Raw genomic sequence first — 20,918 nt, forward strand, 5'->3', positions numbered from 1 at the left:
CGGCTCCATCTTCCTGCAGGTGATGCTGCCGGAGCACACACCCGCTGGCAGCGCCATTCTCACCGTCAGTGCCACCGACCCAGACTCGGGCAGCAACGGAGATGTCACCTACCACTTGGCCGTGCCCAGCCCTGACATCGCTATCGATCCCAGCAATGGTGCGTGGGGCTGGCTGCTCTGTGCAACCCATGCTGTGGGTTGCTGTGATAGTGCCTGTGGAGAGAGGGGCTCCCATGCCAGGCCAGGCTCAGCTGGCCCTCCAGCTAGAGAGGAACCATGGTGGTGCCTAGTGATATGCCCCACTGCAGCACCCTGGATGCTCGTCCCTCCAGGCAATATCCCTGCTACCTTGCACGCTCCCCATTTCCCATCTTGACCCTGGCTCTGTTCCTCCACAGGGACCCTGTTCACCATCCAGCGGGTGGAGTTCGACACCAGCCAGCCCACCTTGGACCTGGTGGTGGAGGCCCGTGACCATGGCTCTCCCAGCCTATCAGCCTGGGCCACGGTGCAGCTCCAGCTGCTGGATGTGAATGACCACAGCCCCAGCTTCAAGGCACCACGCTACAACGCCAGCGTTCCTGAGGACCTGCGCCCGGGAACCACGGTGCTGACGCTGGAGGCGGGTGATGCAGACCTCTCCCGGGAGAACGCGGGCTTTGACTACACCATCGTCAGCGGCAACAACGGCAATGCCTTCCAGGTGGAGAGTCGGGTGGCCTGGGCTGGGGGTCAGCTCCATACGCAGGGTGCCTTGGTGCTCGTGGAGCCCTTGGACTTCGAGGCCATCTCTTTCTACAACCTCACTGTGGCGGCCTCTGACCGCGGGCTGCCACAGCGCAGCGCTACAGTGCCCGTGCTCATCACCGTGCGGGATGTCAACGACAACCCACCTGTGTTCGCCCGTGCTGAGTACCGCACCACCGTGAGCGAGAGTGCGCCGCCGGGCACGGAGCTGCTGCGCCTGGTGGCTCAGGACGCCGACTCGGGGCCCCGCGGCCGCGTGCGCTACAGCATCAGCTCAGGTGACCAGCATGGCACCTTCCAACTTCATGAGAGCACAGGGGCCCTATGCCTGGCACGGCCTCTAGACCGGGAGACTCAGGTGCTGCATTCTCTCGTGGTGCAGGCCATGGATGCACCAGGGCAGCACTTCGCGCTGGTGCCAGTGGCCATTGAGGTGAAGGACATCAATGATAACAAGCCCTACTTCCCAGTGGAGGTGCTGAGCGCCAGCCTGCGGGAGAACCTGCCGCCTGGCACGCTGGTCACCACGCTGCGTGCCGTCGATGCAGACACTGGCATCTTTGGGGAGCTGCAGTACGCCGTGCTGGAGCAGCCGGCAGGGGAGCCTGGCGTGCTGGAGGGCCGGGATGCATTTGCCATCAACAGCAGCTCTGGGGAGCTGCGCTCGCGCCTCACCTTCGACTATGAGCGGGCCAAGGCCTTCCAGTTGCTGGTGAGGGCTACAGATGCTGGCAACGCCTCGGCCACCGTGACCGTGCGGGTGCTCGTGACAGGGGAGGATGAGTATGATCCCATCTTCCTCAGCCCCTCCTTCAGCTTTGAGGTCCCGGAGGGTGCCCGGAAAGGGCAGAGCATCGGGCGGGTGCTGGCGACAGACGAGGATGAGGGGGCTGACGGCGTGGTGCTCTATTCCCTCGCCAAGCCCTCGCCTTACTTTGCCGTCAACCAGACCACAGGCACCATCTACCTGCGGGTGGACAGCCAGCCGCAGGCTGGGGGTGGGCGCGCCAAGCGGGAACCGCGCGAGATGAGCCTGGAGGTGCAGGCGCGCAGCCCCCTGCCCGCCTCCCGCTCGGCCGCGGCGCAGGTCACCGTCGACGTCACGCACACGTCCTTCGGCCTGGCGCCTGACCTCAACCTGCTGCTGGTGGTGGCCGTGGCGGCCTCGCTGGGTGTGGTGGTGGTGCTGGCCGCCGTGGCTATCGTGCTGGCGCTGGTGCGCTCCCGCCACCGCCGCAGCCGCGAGAAGCCGGAGGGGGACGGGCGGCTGGGCCGGACGCAGAGCGGCTCCCTGCAGAAGCTGGGCCGCGAGGAGCCAGCGCTGCCCGGCGCCGAGCACATTTACCACCAGGCACTGCCAGGCTACGGGGCTGAACCAGCAGGGCCCTACACGCGCGGCGGCTCCCTGGACCCCTCGCACTCCAGCGGCCGGGGCTCAGCGGAGGCAGCCGAGGATGACGAGATCCGCATGATCAACGAGTACCCGCGCGTGGCCAGCATCACGGCCTCCATGCAGGAGCACATCTCCGCCCGTGGCCCTGACTCTGGCATCCAGCAGGACGCTGACCAGCTCTCAGACATCTCCTGTGAGCCGGTGGCCCTGGAGAGCGCCCAGTGGTTCAAGAGCAAGAAGGGCTCGGGGCTGCTGCTGCCTGGGCCGCCGCAGCTGTACCGCGAGGACGGGGGCGGCAGCGCCTTCCTGGGTGTGCGCTGCGGCCTCGGCGTCTCGGCGCCGCCGCAGGACTACGCCTTCCCGGAGGACGGCAAGCCCTGCGCAGAGGGCTCGCTCACCGCCATCGTGGCTGGAGACGAGGAGCTCCGTGGCAGCTACAACTGGGATTACCTGCTCAACTGGTGCCCCCAGTTCCAACCGCTGGCCAGCGTCTTCACTGAGATCGCCCGCCTCAAGGACGAGAGCTCCCTGCGCAAACCCTTCCCCGCCAAGCCCAAGGCTGAGCCCAAGCCTCGCATCGACCCCCCGCCCCTCATCACTGCTGTGGCCCACCCAGGCGCCAAGTCCGTGCCCCCCAAGCCGCCGGCGAGCAGGACCTTCCCGCTCCCGTCCTCCCTGCGCCGCTCGCCCATCAGCCACGAGGGCTCCATCTCCTCCTCCGCCATGTCACCCAGCTTCTCCCCCTCGCTGTCCCCGCTGGCTGCCCGCTCCCCTGTCGTCTCGCCCTTCGGCATTTCGCAGGGTCCCTCCGCCTCTGCCATCAGTACCGAGCACTCGCTGGAGCCCCCTGAGGAGGCTGAGCTCAGGATTTAGTCCCTGCAGCCTCTGGCCACAGGGCCAGGAGCAGGGCTGAGCCTGAGGCTGCCTGCACAGTCCTGTGTCCCGGCACCTTGCCCGGCCGGGACCCCTGGCCCGCAGGATCCTGCTTATGCCAGGGCTGCCGGTCCCTTTCGCTCCCTGTGGGCTGGCGGGTTCGACGCCACTTTGGATGCCCCGTGGACTGCGGCTCCTGGTGCTGTCCCGGATGCTGGGCAGCGGGCAACTTTGCTTCATGGTACTCCACTCTTTCTGGCCCGGCGCAGCCTGTGGCAGCCGGGGTGCAGCAGGAGGCTGGGCCGTCCCTGCTGAGCCAGGACCTGACCCTGTCCCAGTGCCTGTCCCTGCGCAGGAACGCGGTGCCCTGCCTCTGCCCTGCTGCCTGCAGGGCTGTGAAGGGCTGATTCTGCTTCCTGAGATGGGGCAGTGTCTGCTCCAGTGCCAGTGGGGATGCACTGGCAATGCATGGCCTTTCCAAGGAAGGCCTTTCCACTTCCCATCACCATGTGGGCTCTATTAGGAATCTCTCCCCAGGCTGCTGGGGAACCCCATCCCCAGCACTAGGTTTGGAGGGCCAGGGGTGCAGCAGCCCCTTTCCAGAAGCCATTCCTGTCAGGTGCCATCTGACCACTGGCTGGCTGGGAGTGTTGGGGCGACAACAAAACTCGGACAGGCTGGGCACATTGGGGTGATGCTCCCCAGGCGCACGGGCAGGTTGGGAGCATCCTGGCGATGCAGTCTGGGTGCATGGGCGGGCTGGGGACGTCACCCAGGTGCACGGGCAGACTGGGGCATCGAGGCAATGCCAGCTTGGTGCAGAGGCTGACTAGGGGTATCGAGGCGATGCTGCCTAGGGGGTATTGGGACATGCCACCCAGACAGGCTGGGGATGTCAGTGTGATGCAGTGCAGCAGGGCCAAGGAGCCGCATGAGATGTTCTGGCTCCCGCAAGGCAGCAAGGCTCACCAGCAGCCAGAACCCATGCACTGCCACCCCTCTGCAGATCTGGGTGGCTGTCCCGCCACAGGGCTGGGGACAGCTGGGTGTCCAGCAGTCACAGCAGCGGACAGCAGGGACAGGCCTCCCCCATGGCCTTGTGGTGCCATGCGCATAGGGACAGGCTGGGACACGGTGCGCAGATGCCACCCAGGTTGTGTGCACTGCCTCTTCCTGCCGCGCCGCGAGCACGGGGGGAGCCGCGCTCCCCTGGGGCTGGTCCCCGTCCCCAAGGCAGCGCTGCTTGCGCAGGAGCCTCGCACCAGCGTTACATGACCACAGGCGCCAGCAGTGTGTGGGGCAATGCGCTGTGGCAGTGTCTGAGGCAATGCGTGGTGGCAAGGCACAGCCGTGCAGCACTGGCCCATGGCCCCTGAGCAGGGCCCCGGGAGCCTGGGGTGCACGTGAAGCCGCGGTGCGGGGCACTGAGGCAGCACCCGTGCAGTGCTGGGAGGCACCTGGCTGTCTGAGAGGGGGGTTGGGGGCTGTTCAAGGGGTTTGGGAATCTCCTTCATATCACAACCTTTTTTCCCCTTTTTCCTTCCCAGTTTCAGCTGAAACCTGTCCGCACCGTGGCAGCAACCCAGTCTAGATGCTTTATCACCGTGGCCAAAACCCACTGCTTGTGCCCCTTCCTCTGGTATTTCCAGCTCAGAGCCACCTGCCACTGCTGCCCCAGCACAACTAGCACTTCAGCCCCAAACCTCCCACATGCACAGCCCTGTCCCCAGTACAGCGCGGCACATGGGCACCCCCTCACCACAATCGTCCCCTCACTCAACTGTCCCCTCACCCCAGGTACATTGCTGTGCCTTTGCCCTGCAGCGTTGGTGGCCACAGGAGCCTGCAGGGCACAGGGCAGCACCACAGGACTGGGGGCTGCGGGAGCCATGGGTGCACCGTGGGCCCCATCTGCACAGCTGTGGCCTGTGGGGACCAGAGGGCTGGGTGCACTGAGCTGGCCATGGAGACACTGAGCCGGGTCCACGGCTCTGTCCTGTGGCCAGGCAAGCTCAGGGGTGCCATGAGCCCCACGGGAGGGTCAGGCACGAGCAGCCCAGCCTGGCTGGGAGTCAAGCCCCCAGTTATTTATTTTTACACGTTGTACTACGACTCCTGTTTTCTACTTTGTACCTTTTGTATCGTGTCTTGCTGAGCTGCATGTATTGGGCGCTGCTCGTAGGCCTGCATGCCAGGCCACTCAGCACGGCCTGGACCCAAGTGCCAACTTCTCAAAGAAATGCCTTAATAAACCACACTTGTTTGTATATAGACGAGCATGCGGTGCGCCCTGTGCTAAGTCCATGCAACTATCAGGGCTCCGCACGCATCCTGCAGTGTCCCGCACCCCATGGGGGGCTCTGGAGACCAGAAGGATGACACCATTCTCCCCAGCGTGGCCCGAGCCCAGCACTCCTGGGTAGAGCCCAGACTTGCCTTGTCCACAGGAGCCACAGCAGAAGCCTGGGGTGTGCAGGGCACTGAACCCAGAGGTCCTGCTCTGTCTGTGACCCCTATCAGGCTCCCACTCCGAGCCTGGTCTGCAGAACACCCAGCAGCCCAGCAGCAGATGCTCGTTAGAGTAATTAGCTCTGTCAGAGCTCCTTAATCTTTGCCGGCCAGACAGATCTAGCAAATAATCTCCCACAAATCTCAGCCCACTTATAAGCCCTTGCTCTAAGCTGCATCCAGCTGGGCAGCCGGGTGGGCCGCGCTGCCCCGGCTGCCTGCCCGGCCGCGGCTGAGCAGAGCGAGCGCCCAGGGCACGGGGCAGCGGCCAGGCCGGGGCTGCCGGGGCCGGTGCGGACGGGGCGCGGGGCAGCGCAGCGGCCGCCCCTCCCACGTGACCGTGCCGGCGAGATCGTCACGTGACGGCACTCATGTGCCCCCGCACGTGACGGCGGCGCTGCGGGAGGCGGCGGGATGGCGCGGGGGTAACGGGGCGCCCGGGGGGCAGCGGGAGCGGCTCGGGGCGCCCGCGGCCGGGGCCTGGCCCGGCCCGGCCCGGCCCGACTCGACTCGACCCGGCCCGGCCCGGTCCGGCCCAGCCCGTGCTGCCGGGGCGGGAGGGTCCCGGGGGGCAGCAGGTCCTGGAGCATCGCCTGGCCGCCCTGGCCGGGGGAGGCCGGTCCCGGGGGGAGGCCAATGCCGGGGGCACGGGCGGGCGGGGGTCCTTGCGGGGGAAGGGCCCGCAGCCGCCCCAGGGGCCGCGGCGCCGGCTCCCGTGACCGTGTCCCCCCGGTCCCGCAGGCGCGGGGTGGTCCCGGCCGTGCTGGCGCTGTGCGCTGCCGCCTGGAGCTGCGCCGCGGGCCTGGCCCTGGAGCGCGACCAGCCCTTCCGGTAGGTGCGGGGGCGGCCGGTCCCGGGGCCGGTTCGGGTGCTCCCTGCCCGTGGCTCAGTCCGCTGCCGTCCCTAGGCTTCCTCCGGGCTGGGCGCCCGCCGGCCGCGTCGGCCCCGGCCACGAGGTGCAGTTGACACTGGCCCTGCGGCAACGCGGCACCGCGCACCTCGCCCGTCTCGTCGACGCCGTCTCAGACCCTCGCTCCCCGCGCTATGGTATGGGCCGCCTGCCGCGTGCTGCCCGGCCTGCGCCGCCCGCACGTGCCTGCGCTCATGGCCTGCTCTGTGCCCGCAGGCCGCTACCTGTCCCTGGAGCAGGTGCGGGAGCTGGTGCAGCCCTCCCCGGCTGCGCTCATGACCGTGCTCAAGTGGCTGCAGGGCCACGGCGTGGGGAGCTGCAGCACTGTGAGCACCCTGGACTTCCTGGAGTGCCGCATGCCCGCCAGGTGAGCCCTGGGCGGCACTGGGCCTGCTGCAGAGACCGTGCCGCCGCTGGCAGCAGAGAGGCTGCGTCCTGACGGGGCCATCCTGCCCATGGGACTTTGCCCTGCGGGCTGGGGCACACAGGGCTTGGCCTGGTTGCCTTCTCAGTGAGGGCTCTGCAGCAGAGAGCTGGTGTCCTGTGTCCCTAGTCAGTCACCAGGAACCCACAGGCCAGCATGTGAGTGCTGAGCACAGGCTGTCCCTGCATGCTGGGTGCTTGGCCTAGCTGCACCTCCTCCTTCCTCTTTTCAGAGGCACTTAGTGCTCACAGGGGCCAGGGTTGTGCGTGACCCTGCAGCACAGAAGCTCTATTTCACATTTGGCTGTCAGGCCTCAATTGGGGTCAATTGGGTAGTGGTGATGCCCTTTGCTTCACAAGCCCTGTGCTGGTGGGAAGCAGGACTCAGCCCTGACTCTTCTCAGCAGCAAGAGGGTGGAAGGGTGTGGGAGGCCGTGCAGAGCGCAGACATGTTGTCATCCCAGTCGCCAGGCTCAGATGCGCTCTGTGCTTGGAGCCGTCCTGCGAGTCCCGTGTATCGCGGTCCCTGTCTTGCAGCACAGCCGAGCGCCTCCTGCCAGGGGCCGAGTTCCACCGCTATGTGAAAGGTCGGCGCAGCGTTGTGCGCTCCCCACTTCCCTACAGCGTCCCTGAGGAGCTGGCCGAGCACATCGACTTTGGTAGGAGCTCCGTGGGGCACCTGGGCTCCCTGGAACAGGGAGCTCTGGCGCAGGGGAGGTTGAGCGCTGCCAGCTGGGTTTGGGCTGCCGTGGGGACTGAGAGGACAGCGCGGCAGATTAGCCAGTGTCTGAAGTAGGTGTTTTTGGACTAGTGGCCTGGCAGTGCGGAGATGGAGGTGTGTTGCCAGGTGACATCTATGAGGATTAGGGAGGAACCCGAAGGGAGCAGCTCGTGCCCAGCCCTCTGCAGCGTGGGGGCTGAGCAGGCACAGTGAGGATGAAGCAGCAGGGCTCTAACACTGCCTGGCCAAAGCTTTGGGCCCTAATAACTGGTCCATGTCCTTTTTGCTTCTGTACCAGTGGGGGGTCTGCACCGGTTCCCTGCAGAGAGGAAGGTGGTCAGCAGAGCCTGGGCCAAGAAGGAAGCAGAAGCAAGGCAGCACCACGGAGGGAAAGCGGCTTTCCACCTGGGTGTGACACCCTCCATCATCCGTAAAAGATACAACATGACAGGAGGAGATGTCGGGGTACTGGCAAACAACAGCCAGGCCTGTGCGCAGGTAAATGCTTGCAGCCCAAGGCTCACATGCTATGGGGATTTGGCACATGGGGTTTCTTCAGTATGTGGGTGCTCTCTTGGCCCTGGGAGTCCTCGGCATCTGGTGGGAGTGCAGGACCATCTGGCATTCCACAGACCTGCGGCGGGCCAGCTCTCCAGGTCATCAGGACAAATCCTCACTGTTGGCTCCTTGTCCCCCCAGTTCCTGGAGCAGTATTTCCACCAGGCGGATGTGGCTGAGTTTATGCAGCTCTTTGGCAGCAGCTTTGGCCACCGCTCTCAGGTTGACCGTGTGGTTGGGCACCAGGGCTGGGGCAAGGCTGGGCTGGAGGCCAGTCTGGATGTGGAATACATCATGAGCACAGGAGCCAACATTTCCACATGGGTCTTCAGCAACTCAGGTACTGATCTCTGTTCTGCAGCTGCTCTGCACTGCCCTGTGGCCCTTTCATGCTCCTCCTCCTTGCTGTTGTAGCGATAGCACATCTGCTGCTGCCTGGGGAGACGCTTGCGCTTTGTCAGGAACACAGAACTAGATATATTGAGTCTGTTATCTGTCTCTGGTAAGAGGCAAAGGTGAATGGCTGGAGGTATTTGTGAATGGTGTGTCCCCAGTGTTCCCGACATGCACGTGATAGGCCTACAGAGCAGGAGGTGGCTGTAGAACAGCTGCTAGAGGATTCATCTTCCACCAGTTTAGAGCTGCTTTTTGAATCCATGTAAACTTTCATCAGCTACAGACTCTTGCAACAAGAAGTTCCACAGCTTGACTGCACAGTATAATCATAGAATCATAGAATGCTTGGGGTTGGAAGGGACCTCTAGAGATCATTTAGTCCAACCCCCCTGCACACGCAGGGTCACCTAGAGCACGTGGCACAGGACTGCGTCCAAGCGGGTTTTGCAGATCTCCAGAGAAGGAGACTCCACAACCTCTCTGGGCAGCCTGTTCCAGGGCTCTGGCACCCTCACTGGGAAGAAATTTTCCTTAAGTTCCTGTGGAACTTTTGGTGTTTCAGTTTCCGGCCGTTTCCTCTAGTTCTGTCGGTGGCCACCAGTGAAAAGAGGCCGCCCCATCCTCCTCACTGCCTCCCTTGAGGTACTTCTAGACACTGCTCAGGTCCCCTCTCAGCCTTCTCTTCTCCAGCTGAACAGGCCCAGCTCCCTCAGCCTCTCCTCATAGGGCAGATGTTCCAGGCCCCTGATCATCCTTGTGGCCCTGCGCTGGACTCTTTCCAGCAGCTCCACATCCCTCAAAAATGATAAAGCATCTATCCCAGTCTGCTTCCTTCTCATGGAGAGAGTACAACAAGTGTCTCATTTTCTTCTTTCTCTTGCCTCCTCTTTCTGAGGATGTGAAGCTGCTCTCTTGCCCGCAAGTCTGCCAGATTAGATAAAAGAGAGTGAGGCAATCTGAGGAAGCTGCGCTGCAAACCAGGCCGCACAGTAATGGCTGCAGTGCTGCAGCACGAAGGGTGGTATGTTCCAGGTCAGAGATGGACTGGCCAGGAGGCAGAGCACATTTAGGACCCCCAGCTCCATCTTCACCTTTTGGAAGGCACATGCGCCTTCCACCTCCTGCCTGTGGAGTGGGGCAAAGAACATGTGGAAGAGAGGCAGAGGTAGTGGGAGACAGCCCAGCAGGTTGCAGAGAGGAGATGGGCCAAGCAGGACACAGGCAGCAGGGAGGTGCATTGCAGACTCATCCAGGCCATGGGAATGGGCAGCATGAGGGTGAGTGGCAGCTGTGGGTGGAAGCGAGCAGAGCTGCCATTTACAGGATCACACTCACCTGCCTTGGCACAGGGAAGGGATAGGACAGGTGTCCCTGAGCAGGCTCTGGAGAGCTCTGCTTGTGGGTGCAGGAAGAGCTTTGCACCACGGCCTGTCTGCAAGGGTCGTTACAGCCCTGCAGCAGCTGCTCAGGAAGATGGTGAATGAAAGTAAAAACCTGCCCAGGGTTGGGGGCGACCCTTTCCCTAGGCCTCCAGCAGAGCCGGAGCCCAGCACCATCCCCTATGGCACGGGATTGCACACAAGTTGCAGTTGGGAGGCACCTCTGGGCTCTTGTGAGTGTCGTATCTAGGGCAGCCCCTGTTCAAACAGTTACCAGAGCAGGTGCTCAGTGCCATGTCCAGGCAGCCTTTGGACACCTCCAAGGAGGGAGGCCATGCCACCTCTCCGGGCACCTTTCCCCAGTGCTCAGCTCACTCATCCTTTTGCAGTAAAAGAGATTTTTTTTCCCCCCCCAATGTTTAGTTGGAGCTTCCTGTGTTTGATTTTGTGCCCACTGGACAGCACTGGAAAGAGCGTGGCTCTTCCTTTTTGCACCCCCACCATGGGTTTATGCAGCTTAGAATCACAGAATCATTGCGGTTGGAAAAGACACTCAAGATCATGAAGTCCAATTATAAACCCATCACCATCCTTCCTGTTAAACCATGTCCATGAGTGCCTCATCTACACATATCTTGAGCATGCCAGGGACAGTGATTCCACCACTGTCCTGAGCAGGCGGTTCAAATGCTTGACTACTCTTTCCGTGTAGAAATTCCTCATGTCTAACCTGAACCTCCACTAGCACAACTTGAGGCTATTTCCTCTTGTCCTATTGGTAGAAGAGATGAACCCACTACAGCCTCCTTTCATATAGAGAGCAATAAGGTCTCCCCTGAGCCTCCTCTTCTCTGGACTAAACCCCAGCTCCCTTGGCCATGCCTCATGAGGGAGATGAGTCACTTACCAGTCCCTTAGCCACCCCTGCAGCCCTTTTCTGGGTTTGCTCTGGTAACTCCATGTCTCGTGTGGGAAGGAGCTTGGAGCTGGGCACTGCCTCAGGTGTGGGGCGATGTCCAGTACCCGCCGTGCTGCCGCCGGAGCCTGCAGGGATGCTGCGGCCGAGCTGCTGCAGATGGGGCCGGCAGCACTGCGAGCTGCTGCGAGCATCAGTGCTGCTGCTGGGGCATGCAGGCCCCTTCAGCCCTGTGCTCTGCAAGCCCCCGCCATGGGACAAGCTAAACCTGCCCCTTCCCTCCCTGCAGGGAGGCACGAGAGCCAGGAGCCCTTCCTGGCCTGGCTGCTGCTGCTCAGCAACATGTCCGCGCTGCCCGGCGTGCACTCCGTGAGCTACGGCGACGACGAGGACAGCCTGTCGCGCGCCTACCTGCAGCGCGTCAACGTGGAGTTCATGAAGGCAGCCGCGCGGGCCTCACCGTGCTCTTTGCCTCAGGTGCGGGCTGCCGTTGGCGCTGTGCTGCCAGGAAAACCTCGGCCCTGGGCACGCACAAGCAGCCTTGGCCCCGGGAAGCTTCCCCTGGCCGCTATGGCCATCGGCCCCGTGCAGGAGCTGCGGCTCAAGGGGGGCAGCCCCTTCCCTGCTGCTTTGGGCAGGCGGGCAGCTCAGCACTGCCCGGTAACGGTGGTCCCTGCCCGCAGGGGACGATGGCGCTGGCTGCAGGAGGGTGTCCAGGGGCAACCACACTTTCCGGCCCAGCTTCCCAGCCTCAGGTAATGGGAGCGGCTTGACCTGGGCCCTCCGGGTGGACGTGGCTGCCACGGCTCGCCCAGGCCCGCGTGGGCTGCTGCCTCAGGCTGGCTTTGCGGGGACTCCTGGGCCTCGGAGCCGGCGCAGCCCCCGCTCCGTGCGGGTGGAAGAAGGGAGGGAGGGGCTCGGTCCATGCAGAGGGCATCATGCACCACTCCTGTCCCCACAGCCCTACGTGACCACTGTCGGGGGCACATCCTTCAAGAACCCCTTCCTGGTGACCGCAGAGGTGACAGATTACATCAGTGGAGGGGGCTTTAGCAATGTTTTCCCCATGCCTGAATACCAGGTGAGGCAGCCCCTGCCCTGCTACTCCCAGGGGTTTCTGATGGGATCGTGGGTTGTGCCGGACTCGCAGGAGCGAGTGCTGGGATGTGCTCCGGATCTGGGCTGGGGCCAGGCGGGAGCAGGATCAATAAGAGCAGGACCCTCATCACGCTCTTCCTCCAGGCGACTACCGTGCAGCGGTTCCTGCGCTCGGCCTCCAAGCTGCCTCCCAGCTCCTACTACAACAGCAGCGGTCGTGCCTACCCTGACTTGGCTGCGCTGTCTGATAACTACTGGGTGGTGACGAACCGCATCCCCCTGCCCTGGGTGTCGGGGACCTCGGTACGGAGGCGCAGCGGGGGCCGCGCGCGCTGGCTCCGCCGCCCCGGTGCTCACAGCTCGCGCTCGCCGCAGGCGTCCACGCCGGTGGTGGCCGGCATGGTGGCCCTCATCAACGAGCGGCGCCTGCAGCGAGGCCTCCCGCCGCTCGGCTTCCTCAACCCCCTGCTCTACCAGCTGCCGGAGCGGGGTCACGGCGCCGCCTTCTATGATGTGAGTGTGGGCGGCCGCGGGGCTCCCCACGCCGGGTGCGGGGTGCAGGGCTCCAACCCTGTGTTGTGGGTGTGCGGGGGGCAGGCAGGGCCCCCCAGATGAGATTGGGGGTGAGGGGCGGGTGCTGACCAGCGATCCCTATAGGCACCGGGCCCCACGGCTCTGTGGGGGAGGGAGCCCTGGAGGGCACCTGCCCCCCCTGCCTGGGGTACCCGGGGCCTGCTGGGCAGTTGGGTCCTGTCCCTGTTCGGAGAGGAGGTGGGGGAGACAACTGGTCCCAAACCCCCTGGGGTCCCCTGTCCCCCCTTGGGGGTAGTGGAGTTGGGTCCCTAATTCCTCCAGGCCTGTGGGTTGTGGGGGTCCCCAGGGGTGTGCGGGGGGGTCCCTGCCTTGCAGGGGTGCGTGACAGAGTCCCCAGGGGTGTGTGAGGGGGTCCCCTGCCCTCCCGGGGTGCACAGGGGGGTCTCCATAGGGATGGAGGTCTCCATAGGGATGGGGGTCCCCATAGGGATGGGGGTCCCGGGCTCCCCACGCCCTCCTGGATCACGGGGTCCCTGTAACCCGGGTGCGCGGGCTGGGGGTCCCCGCTGCCCCCGGGCCGTGGCGCTGAGGCCGCGTGCAGGTGACGCAGGGCTGCCACCTCTCCTGCCTGGACGACACCGTGCAAGGACAGGGCTTCTGCGCCGGCCCCTCCTGGGACCCGGTCACGGGCTGGGGCACTCCCAACTTCCCGCTGCTGCTGCGGGCCCTGCTGGCGTCCTGACGGCACCGGCACCGGCACCGGCACCGGGATGGGCCCGCTCCCCAGCCGCGCGCGCAGCAATAAAAACACAGCCTGGCGCGGCCCCTCTTGGCCTCCGTCTCCGTTTATTCGGGGGCCGGTGCGCGGCGGAGTGGCGGGTGGCGGGGCCAATGGGCGCGCGGCGGCGGCGCGGGCGGACCAATGGGCGCGCGGCGGCGGCGCAGGCGCGGAGCGGAGGCGCCTGGCGGCGCGGCGCGCGGATGAGCGGCAGCGCCGAGCCCGAGCCCGCGGCCCCGGCGGCCCCCGCGCCGCCCGCGCCCGCCGCCGACAGCAACAAGCCGAGCCCGGCGGCGGGCGGCAGCGGCGTCCCCGGGGCGCCCGCGGGCGCGGCGGGCGGCGCGGCGCGGGGGGGCGAGGGCGGCGCGGCGGGCGCGAGGGGCGCCGGTGAGCGGCGAGCGGGGGAAGGGGGCCCGGGGCTGGGGGCGGCCTGTGCGGGGCCCGGGTGCAGGGCTCGGTGCTCGCAGCCGGCTGGCTGGGTGCCGGTGCGGGGCCGGGCCCCGGGGGGTCTGCGTGGGGCAGTGTCCGCTGATGCCCTCTGTGCCCGCAGTGCCCGTGTCGGCGGCTGCGGCCGCGGCGCCTGCTGAGGGGGCCATGTCCAACGGGGTCTACGTGCCCCCGAGCGCCGCCAACGGGGATGTGAAGCCTGTGGTGTCCACGACGCCGCTCGTGGACTTCCTCATGCAGCTGGAGGACTACACGCCCACGGTAACGGGGCGGCTCGGGGGCGGGATGAGGTGCCTCCTTGTTCCCTGCAAGCTGCAGCACAGGAATTCTCTCGTTCTTTTCTTTTGCAGATCCCAGATGCCGTCACAGGCTATTACCTGAACAGGGCAGGGTTTGAAGCCTCTGATCCTCGCATGTAAGTGGCAGCCGTGGGTCTGGTTTCAAGGACCTTCTCCGGGGTTTGGTCTCTTGGGGTCCCAGAGAAGGCAACTTAACCCCATTGGTGTTCAGTGCCTTCTGTCTAAAGAAATCCCTGTCTTTCTCTGCTGGACAGCATTCGTTTGATCTCGCTGGCTGCTCAGAAGTTTATTTCTGACATTGCCAATGACGCGCTGCAGCACTGCAAGATGAAGGGAACAGCCTCTGGCAGCTCCCGTAACAAGAGCAAGGTGAGAAAAGGATGGAGCTGCTGCTCTGGGGAAGGACGGTCTCTGGGCCCGCAGACACCGGGTGAGATGCGTGTTGCAGGCATCTGTTTCAAATCTATTGTGCTGCTGAAAAGCTCCTCAAGAGCGGCCTGACAGCCTCGCTAGGGAGCCAAGGTTCTGCCAGTGGGAAAGGGACACGAGTGAGGACATGAAACGGGCAGCAGAGTTAACGGAGCTGCCTCGATGGCTTCACAGGAATGTTTGAATCACTGCCTGTGATTAGACTAGGGGGCACGTCGCCTTGCTGCTTAAGGAAAAATATAAACAGGCAGTAAGTGCGTAGAAACCATTTCTGGGAATTCTCCTAGTCACCAGCTATTTGTGGTTCTGGAGCTTTGTGCTGGAGGTTTAATTTATGGCTTTTGAGTAGTGCTCAGTGTGGTTCTGTGCTTGCTGAGCCAGTGGGGCAGAGAGCAAGTGAAATGCTTAGCACTTAAACGCTGGTTTATGCCCAAGACACAGATCTGCAGCTGATTCTGGGAACTGTGGATATATGGGTCACCACCGTTATAGAGGAAAACCCCAAACCACATGGGCTTCTGAGCAACACTCTGCAGTTCAGCCTGTTGTTGCTGTCACTGACCAGCCTCCCTGTCCCTGCAGGATAAGAAGTACACACTGACTATGGAGGATCTGACGCCGGCACTTGCAGAATATGGCATCAATGTCAAAAAGCCACATTACTTCACATAAAGACTGAGGATGGACTTTTGTAGAGCTGTTTCTGTGCCATTAACAGACCCCTGGGTAGTTTTATTTTTTCTCTTGTGCAAAGGCAGCTTATCTCCAGCCCCCATGTGAATGTCTTGCCTGCCATGAGTTCTACCACAGTTGCAGGCTTGCAAAGGCCTCAGGCTTTGCTACATAAATGAAACTTGGTGCTATGCCTTTGATGGTCCTAGAGAGAAGTCTGCTGGAGCGTTCAGCACCTGGGATGGTAGCTGCAGCGTTCACTAGTTGTGGGGGCCCATCTCAGCCCCCAGAAGTTGACAGAAGGTGAAGTGGCAACAGAACTGCCCAGCCCTCCTCTCCGATCTCCCTCCCAGGCAAACCAATCTCCTAGAGCCCAGCTCTGCTCCCTGTCCGCTGCCACCACAGATGGAGCCGGGCGCTTCTCTCAAGAGCCCCAGCTGTGCCGCCCCATACGGGAGGAGTTTGGGAAGCGGCTCTGTGGCTGCAGCGCTCTGCACAAGGACGCACCCTCTGCCAGCAGCCTGTTTTCGTAACAAATGTTTATTTCAGATGCTGGCGGCTTTTCCGCAAGGCCTGGATGGAAACGATAAGTGAAGCGCGAAGCCGGGGTGGTGCTGGGCGCAAACCGGCAAACGTCACCCCCTGCCCCTGTGTAGAGAAGAGCACCAGGGCTGGCACTGGCGCGGGGAGCTGCTCTGGGCCGGGGAGGGCGGGCAGGATGGCTCTGCGCCCCGGCCCGGCCTGCAGAGCCCCGCGTGCGCAGCGGCCCGGGCCGGCCGCGCTGCTCCGACTGCCTTGGCTGCCTGGGAGCAGGGAGGTGCTGCCCAGACTTGGCGCTACGGTGCCCGAAGTCCGCAGGGCACCTCCGTGGGGAGCAGCGTGTCTGTACCGTGTGTCCGTGGCTGGCTCGGGGGTGGGGGCATCCCTTGCTCCCCCTCGGCTCGGGGGTTAAGAAGGCACTTGGGGGTGGTGGGGAGGGGAGCACGGCAGCGGCAGGCGGCTGGGAGGCACCTCCCTTTACTTGTCCTGCATCTTCTCCAGGATAGGCACGATCATGTCAAACTTGGGGCGCTTGGCTGGGTCCTCATTCATGCAGATCTTCATCAGCTTGCAGATGTGTGGGGAGATGCCAGGCGGGATGGTTGGACGCAGCCCCTCCAATGCCACCTGAGAGCAAAGGGGAAGCCAAGCGCTATCATTGCTCCGGGCTCCGCTGTGGAGCTGAAAGGCCCAGCAGGCGCCTTGGGACGTGTGCAGGTGGGGTATCCTCTGCCAGGCCCTGCTGCCCCCTCCCCACAGGCTCCTGCAAACCCAGACAGGTTCTGATCTGGTTTCCATGGTGCCATTTTCCCTGCCCACCCCTCACCTTCATGCCTATCTCCATGTTGGACAAGTCTGCGAACGGCACCTCGCGGGTCACCAGCTCCCACAGCAGCACAGCGAAGCTCCACATGTCTGCTGAGCGCCTGTTAATTTCCTCGGGCTTCTTCTGCAAGGCTGTAGGGAATACAACATGGCAAACCGAGCAGGGCTTAGGGCAAGGAAGAGACAAGGAGCAGGAGGGATGTGGCCACTCGCAGCTCACCTTCTGGTGCCACCCAGGCTGGCGCGTACATCCTCCCCGGGCACTGGAAGGAGAACTTGACGTCGGCCATGCTGATCCGCGCCGTCATGTCCTCGTCGATCTGGGGGGAGAGGGGCAGTCGTGGGGGGAGCCTGTCCTGCCCCAGGGGGAAGGGCTGAGCCCGGCAGCACTGACGCTCACCATGATGCTGCGGCTGTTGAGGTGGTGGCGGGGAATGAGGGGCTCCAGCGTGTGCAGGAAGGCCATGCCGCGCGCAATGTCCAAGGCAAACTTCACTGCCTGCATCTGGTCCACCACGAAGTCTGCAGGGAGACGGCAAGAGGACAGTGAGAGGAAGTGATGCCAGGCCCACTTGTGGGAAAGGCATGTGAAGAAGGGACTGGAAACGAGGAAACGGGGACTGCAGCCTAAGCTTAAACCAGGGCCAGGCTGGTTCTTGCAGCCAGAGCTCCCCCACATCACAGAGAAGTCCTGTCTGTTTTGGCAGACACCAAACCTGCCCCTAGCTTGCTATCTCCACCAGCACTCACTTGTTCCCTCGTGTAGCACGTTGTAAAGGGAGCCGTAGGGCATCCAGTGGCTGATGACGATGGGGTGGGGTGCAGGGGGGGCCTGGCAGGCACCCAGCACTGGCAGCACGTTGGGATGTGAGAAGATCCTGCAAGAGATGCGACAGTCCTGAGAACAGCGAGTGCTGCCCATACCCCCGCACCAGCCCGGCACAGCGCACAGCCCAGGGCATCCTCCTGTCCCCCCAGGCACCGTTCTCTGGGGCACCAACCCTGTCCATCTCACCACCAGCAGGATGCCAGTGCTCACCGGAGCTTTGGATATTCCTCATTGAAGTCTCGGCTCTTCCGAGTGGTCCAGTCCCGGATTTTCAGCATTTTGATAATGATGTCATTGCCTTGCCAGCGCCCTTTCCACAACTGCAGGGGGATGAGTGGAGTTAGTCCCCGTGGAAGGGCGATTCCATCTCCAAGTATCCCACAGCCCTGCGCGCAGGGCAATGGGGCACATGGGGGTCTGACCACAGCTCTGTGCAACAGCTGTGACCGAGTATAGGAGCAACCCATGGCATTTAGTCCAGGGCAGGTGCCTGCTCTGTGAGGGCTGGCCCCACGCTTGGCTATGGAAATGGAGCAGTAATGCTGGGCGAGCAGGGATCTGCAGGAAAGCAGCTATCTTATCTCACAGAGATGAGCAGGCCCACGCACCTCTCCTGACTGGTTCTCGTTGAGTTTTTGGCCCAAGCTCAGCTGTTTGAAGTCTATTCCAGCAAGTTTGTTGAGTGTCCCATTTCCTGTAACAAGAGGGAGAGATGGAAAGAGCCTGTGGGAGCTGCTTGGTTTCATGGGACCTTTCTCCGGACATCCCCTGAGAGCACAGGGACAGGGAGTACCAAAGGGACACCCCACTCCTGCCAGGAGCCACCCGAGGTGCTGCCCATCTCCAAAAGGAGCTGTTTGCGGTGCAAACTGCTGCTGCCTCGTGGGTGCCAGCCCAGCCACGGAGGGGAGCTGTAATCTGCCCCTCCAGACAATGTGTCCCTCAGCAAAGGCTCTGTCCTTACGGGGACGTGTGCGGGTTGTGCCCTTCCAGAAGGTGTCCTTGTAGGGAATCTTGGTCAGGCTCTGGCCCAGCTTCTCAGCACGCTCTGCAGAGGGACCAAGAGTTGGACAGTGCAGGCACGGTGAGCTCATGTGCTCGCCAATGCTGCACGTGGGACTGCAGCAGATGGGGGCGGCCCTGGGGCCAGAGGAAGAACATCCTACCCTTCAAGACTTCCCGCAGTGGCGTCTTGGCTTTGTCGATGGGTGTCTCACCGTATTTGTTAGCAACGCTGACCAAAGCCCCGTTGCTCACGAGGTCCTGAAAGAGAAAGTGAGTGTCTTTCCGCTTCACACCACATCCAGCCTCTTGCCTTGCCCTCTTTCCATCCCACCTTCCCCCAACCCATAGTACCCTCGGCCAGTTCCCTCTCCCAGCCCTGACCAAGGGCTTCTGCTCACCTCGGCCACCTGGTCGTGTCCCCAGAAGCAGGCATAGTGCAGAGGGGTATTGCCGTGTTCGTTCACTGCGTTGATGTCTGCCTTGAACTGGATCAGCTGGAGGCAGGACGATCCCCGTAAGTCTAGAGCATAAATCCCCATCCCTCCAGCAGCGCGCCCGCGGGGAGGACAGGAGCTCCAGCGCCAGCCCTGCACTCTGACGGACGCCGGGCTTTGTGGGGTGCGGGTGGACGTGGGGGGAGCTCAAAGGCCTCCAGACAGGACGCACAAGCTCCCGATACGGGAGCTGGGGAGCGCGTGAGTCCTGGGAGGCGCAGGGCAGAGCGCTGAGCAGCCTGCGAGGGGCACGGGAGGACGGTCAACGGGGTCGGGGCAGGTCCTGCCGATACCTTCTGCACGATGTCGCGGTGGCCGTGGCTGGCGGCGAGGTGCAGGGGGGTGTCGTCGCCGCGGTTCATGACATTGATGCGAGCCCCCCGCATGATGAGCATGTCGACCACGTTGGAGCGGCCCTCGCGGCAGGCCCAGTGCAGCGGGCTGAAGCCATGGTCGTCCCTGGGGAGATGGGCAGCGAGAGCTCTGCTGAGCTGCCCCTCCGGCACCGCGGACCCGGTGCCGTGTCCTGACCCAAGGAAGCAACAACGCGGCAGCACCGCAGCCCGGCAGGCAGCCGGCACCAGGAGCGCCCGGCTCGGGCTGTGCAGCGACCTGCGGGTGCTGCAGAGCCGGGCACGGCCGCCCGGGCCCCTGCAGCGCTCCCGTCCCCAGGAGGGCCCCGGAGGCCCCGGCCAAGTCCCGTCTCCTCCAGGGCTGGGTGGCGGAGGTGCTGGCAAGCGCGCGGTCCCCCTCCCCCAGAGCCCACACGCGCTGCCTGGCCAAGTAAGGGAGGAGGAGGCTGCCCGGGCCTTAAAAGGAGATGAGGGCCCACGGCGCGTCCCGGCTCCCTGCTCCCCGGTCCTGATCCGGCGCTGCGGGCCTCCCCGTGCCCCCTTGCTGGGGCCAGGCCCAGCACAGCGGCTGCTGCGGAGGGAGCGGCGCTCAGGGCTGGCCCTGCCTGCCCGGGGGCCGAGCTGCCTGGCCAGGCCCCGGGCGGGCGCCCGCCGGGCCGCGAGAGCCCACGGGAGCTGCCGGCCGCGGGGCTGCTCCCGCCGCTCGGCTCTGCGCCCGGGAGCGGGGCCGTTCCCGGCGCAGCGGGAAGCCGAGTTACGGGACACACTGGCACCGGGGCTAGGGAAGCTCCCGCCACCTCTCTGTGCCCGCCCAGGCCCGGGACCGTCTCCGTGCGCCGCGGCCGAGGGGACGGCAGCCCTCATGCCTCAGCGATGCGGTAACTTCCTGCCCGGGCGGGGAGGAGCCGAATCCCACCCCGTCCCGGGACAAAGCCCTGCGGAAAGGGGCCGAGCGCGGGGTCTGTGCCCCAGCCCCCCGGCACCGGCCCCGCCGCCCGCGCGGCCCAGCCCGGCCCGCTCACCCCTGGTTCAGGTCGTTCTCAGTGTTGTCCAGCCACAGACGCACGGCCACAGCGTTGCCCTCCCGGCACTGCGTGAAGATGTCATCCATGGCGGCTGCTGCGGCAGACAGGAGCGCGCTGGGGACGGGGGGCGCAGCAGCAGGAGGTCCCTGCCCCTCTGCCCCTCCTGTCCCTGGGTCAGCGCTCAGCCCCTCGGCAGGGGCATCCCCCGGGGAGCAGAGCCCCGTCCCCTCCCGGCAGCGCCCGGACGTGCCCTGTCACCACGGAGGTGGCCGGCGGGCCGGGCTCATGCAGCCACAAAGGGAAGTTCACAGCTGACTAAAGCCTCACGAGCGGCTGCCTCAGTGCGCAGGAAACGGCTCCGTGCCCACAGCCTTATCCATGGGCCCAGCTGGCCCCGGCGTGACCACGGCCATCCCGGGATGCAGCACAGAGCTGGGGACGGAGCTGGAGGAGTCCAGCACCCCCCCTGCATGGGACCTGGCGGCTCTGCCACCTCTAAGGGCCCTGAACCCTGGCCAGGGCTGCGCTGAACGTGGCAAAGGACCAAACTAAAGGGATGGGCATCCCAAGGATGCAGGAGCTTCTCCTGGCTCCCACCGTGAGCCGCCCCATTCCCGGGCTGGGAAGAGCCCGCGTTTCCTTCCTCCCTGCTCACAGCAAGGGCCCTGCGCAGGCTGCGGCTCCTCGGAGCGGCCTCTCAGCCCGCACCACGTAGCACTGCCCAGGGAGACCACGCGCACCGGCACCGGGAGCTGCGGTGCCCGCG

General features: G+C 64.3%; 4 protein-coding genes across 4 annotated transcripts in view; 3 read left to right on the plus strand and 1 right to left on the minus strand.

The window, feature by feature from the left end:
- Window positions 1-3,013, plus strand: part of DCHS1 (dachsous cadherin-related 1) — a 44,511-nt gene extending 41,498 nt beyond the window's left edge. The window contains exons 19-20 of the mRNA XM_088537710.1: window positions 20-158; window positions 399-3,013. Coding sequence (XP_088393836.1) covers window positions 20-158; window positions 399-3,013 — 2,754 coding nt within the window. The remainder of the gene's footprint in view (window positions 1-19; window positions 159-398) is intronic.
- Window positions 3,014-4,976: 1,963 nt separating this feature from the next.
- On the plus strand, window positions 4,977-13,218 carry TPP1 (tripeptidyl peptidase 1). Its single transcript, XM_088537711.1, is given in 14 exon segments — window positions 4,977-5,019; window positions 6,208-6,352; window positions 6,429-6,568; window positions 6,648-6,798; window positions 7,392-7,513; window positions 7,874-8,073; window positions 8,275-8,473; window positions 11,114-11,272; window positions 11,275-11,301; window positions 11,508-11,579; window positions 11,757-11,905; window positions 12,067-12,225; window positions 12,298-12,435; window positions 13,058-13,218. Coding segments are annotated over 14 exon segments (1,845 nt in total). The 3' UTR covers window positions 13,199-13,218.
- A 219-nt stretch (window positions 13,219-13,437) lies between these two features.
- On the plus strand, window positions 13,438-15,094 carry TAF10 (TATA-box binding protein associated factor 10). The gene is made up of 5 exons (XM_088537713.1): window positions 13,438-13,621; window positions 13,785-13,942; window positions 14,032-14,096; window positions 14,235-14,349; window positions 14,992-15,094. Exons 1-5 carry the CDS (start codon window positions 13,438-13,440, stop codon window positions 15,079-15,081), a joined length of 612 nt encoding a protein of 203 aa, XP_088393839.1. The 3' UTR covers window positions 15,082-15,094.
- A 988-nt stretch (window positions 15,095-16,082) lies between these two features.
- LOC148591356 (scaffold protein ILK) lies at window positions 16,083-20,247 on the minus strand. The gene is made up of 12 exons (XM_088537712.1): window positions 20,150-20,247; window positions 19,068-19,233; window positions 18,679-18,774; window positions 18,442-18,538; window positions 18,240-18,323; window positions 17,884-17,969; window positions 17,486-17,595; window positions 17,197-17,324; window positions 16,847-16,968; window positions 16,667-16,766; window positions 16,448-16,578; window positions 16,083-16,248 (listed from the first exon to the last, which is right to left on the minus strand). The coding sequence occupies exons 1-12, from the start codon at window positions 20,236-20,238 to the stop codon at window positions 16,099-16,101; spliced, it is 1,359 nt and encodes a 452-aa protein (XP_088393838.1). The 5' UTR covers window positions 20,239-20,247; the 3' UTR covers window positions 16,083-16,098.
- Between the last annotated feature and the right edge of the window lie 671 nt (window positions 20,248-20,918).

This window comes from Tinamus guttatus, unplaced genomic scaffold (assembly GCF_059628265.1).
Source record: "Tinamus guttatus ecotype Peru unplaced genomic scaffold, ASM5962826v1 Tinamus_guttatus_pri_ptg000857l, whole genome shotgun sequence".
In the NCBI taxonomy this organism is placed as follows: domain Eukaryota; kingdom Metazoa; phylum Chordata; class Aves; order Tinamiformes; family Tinamidae; genus Tinamus; species Tinamus guttatus.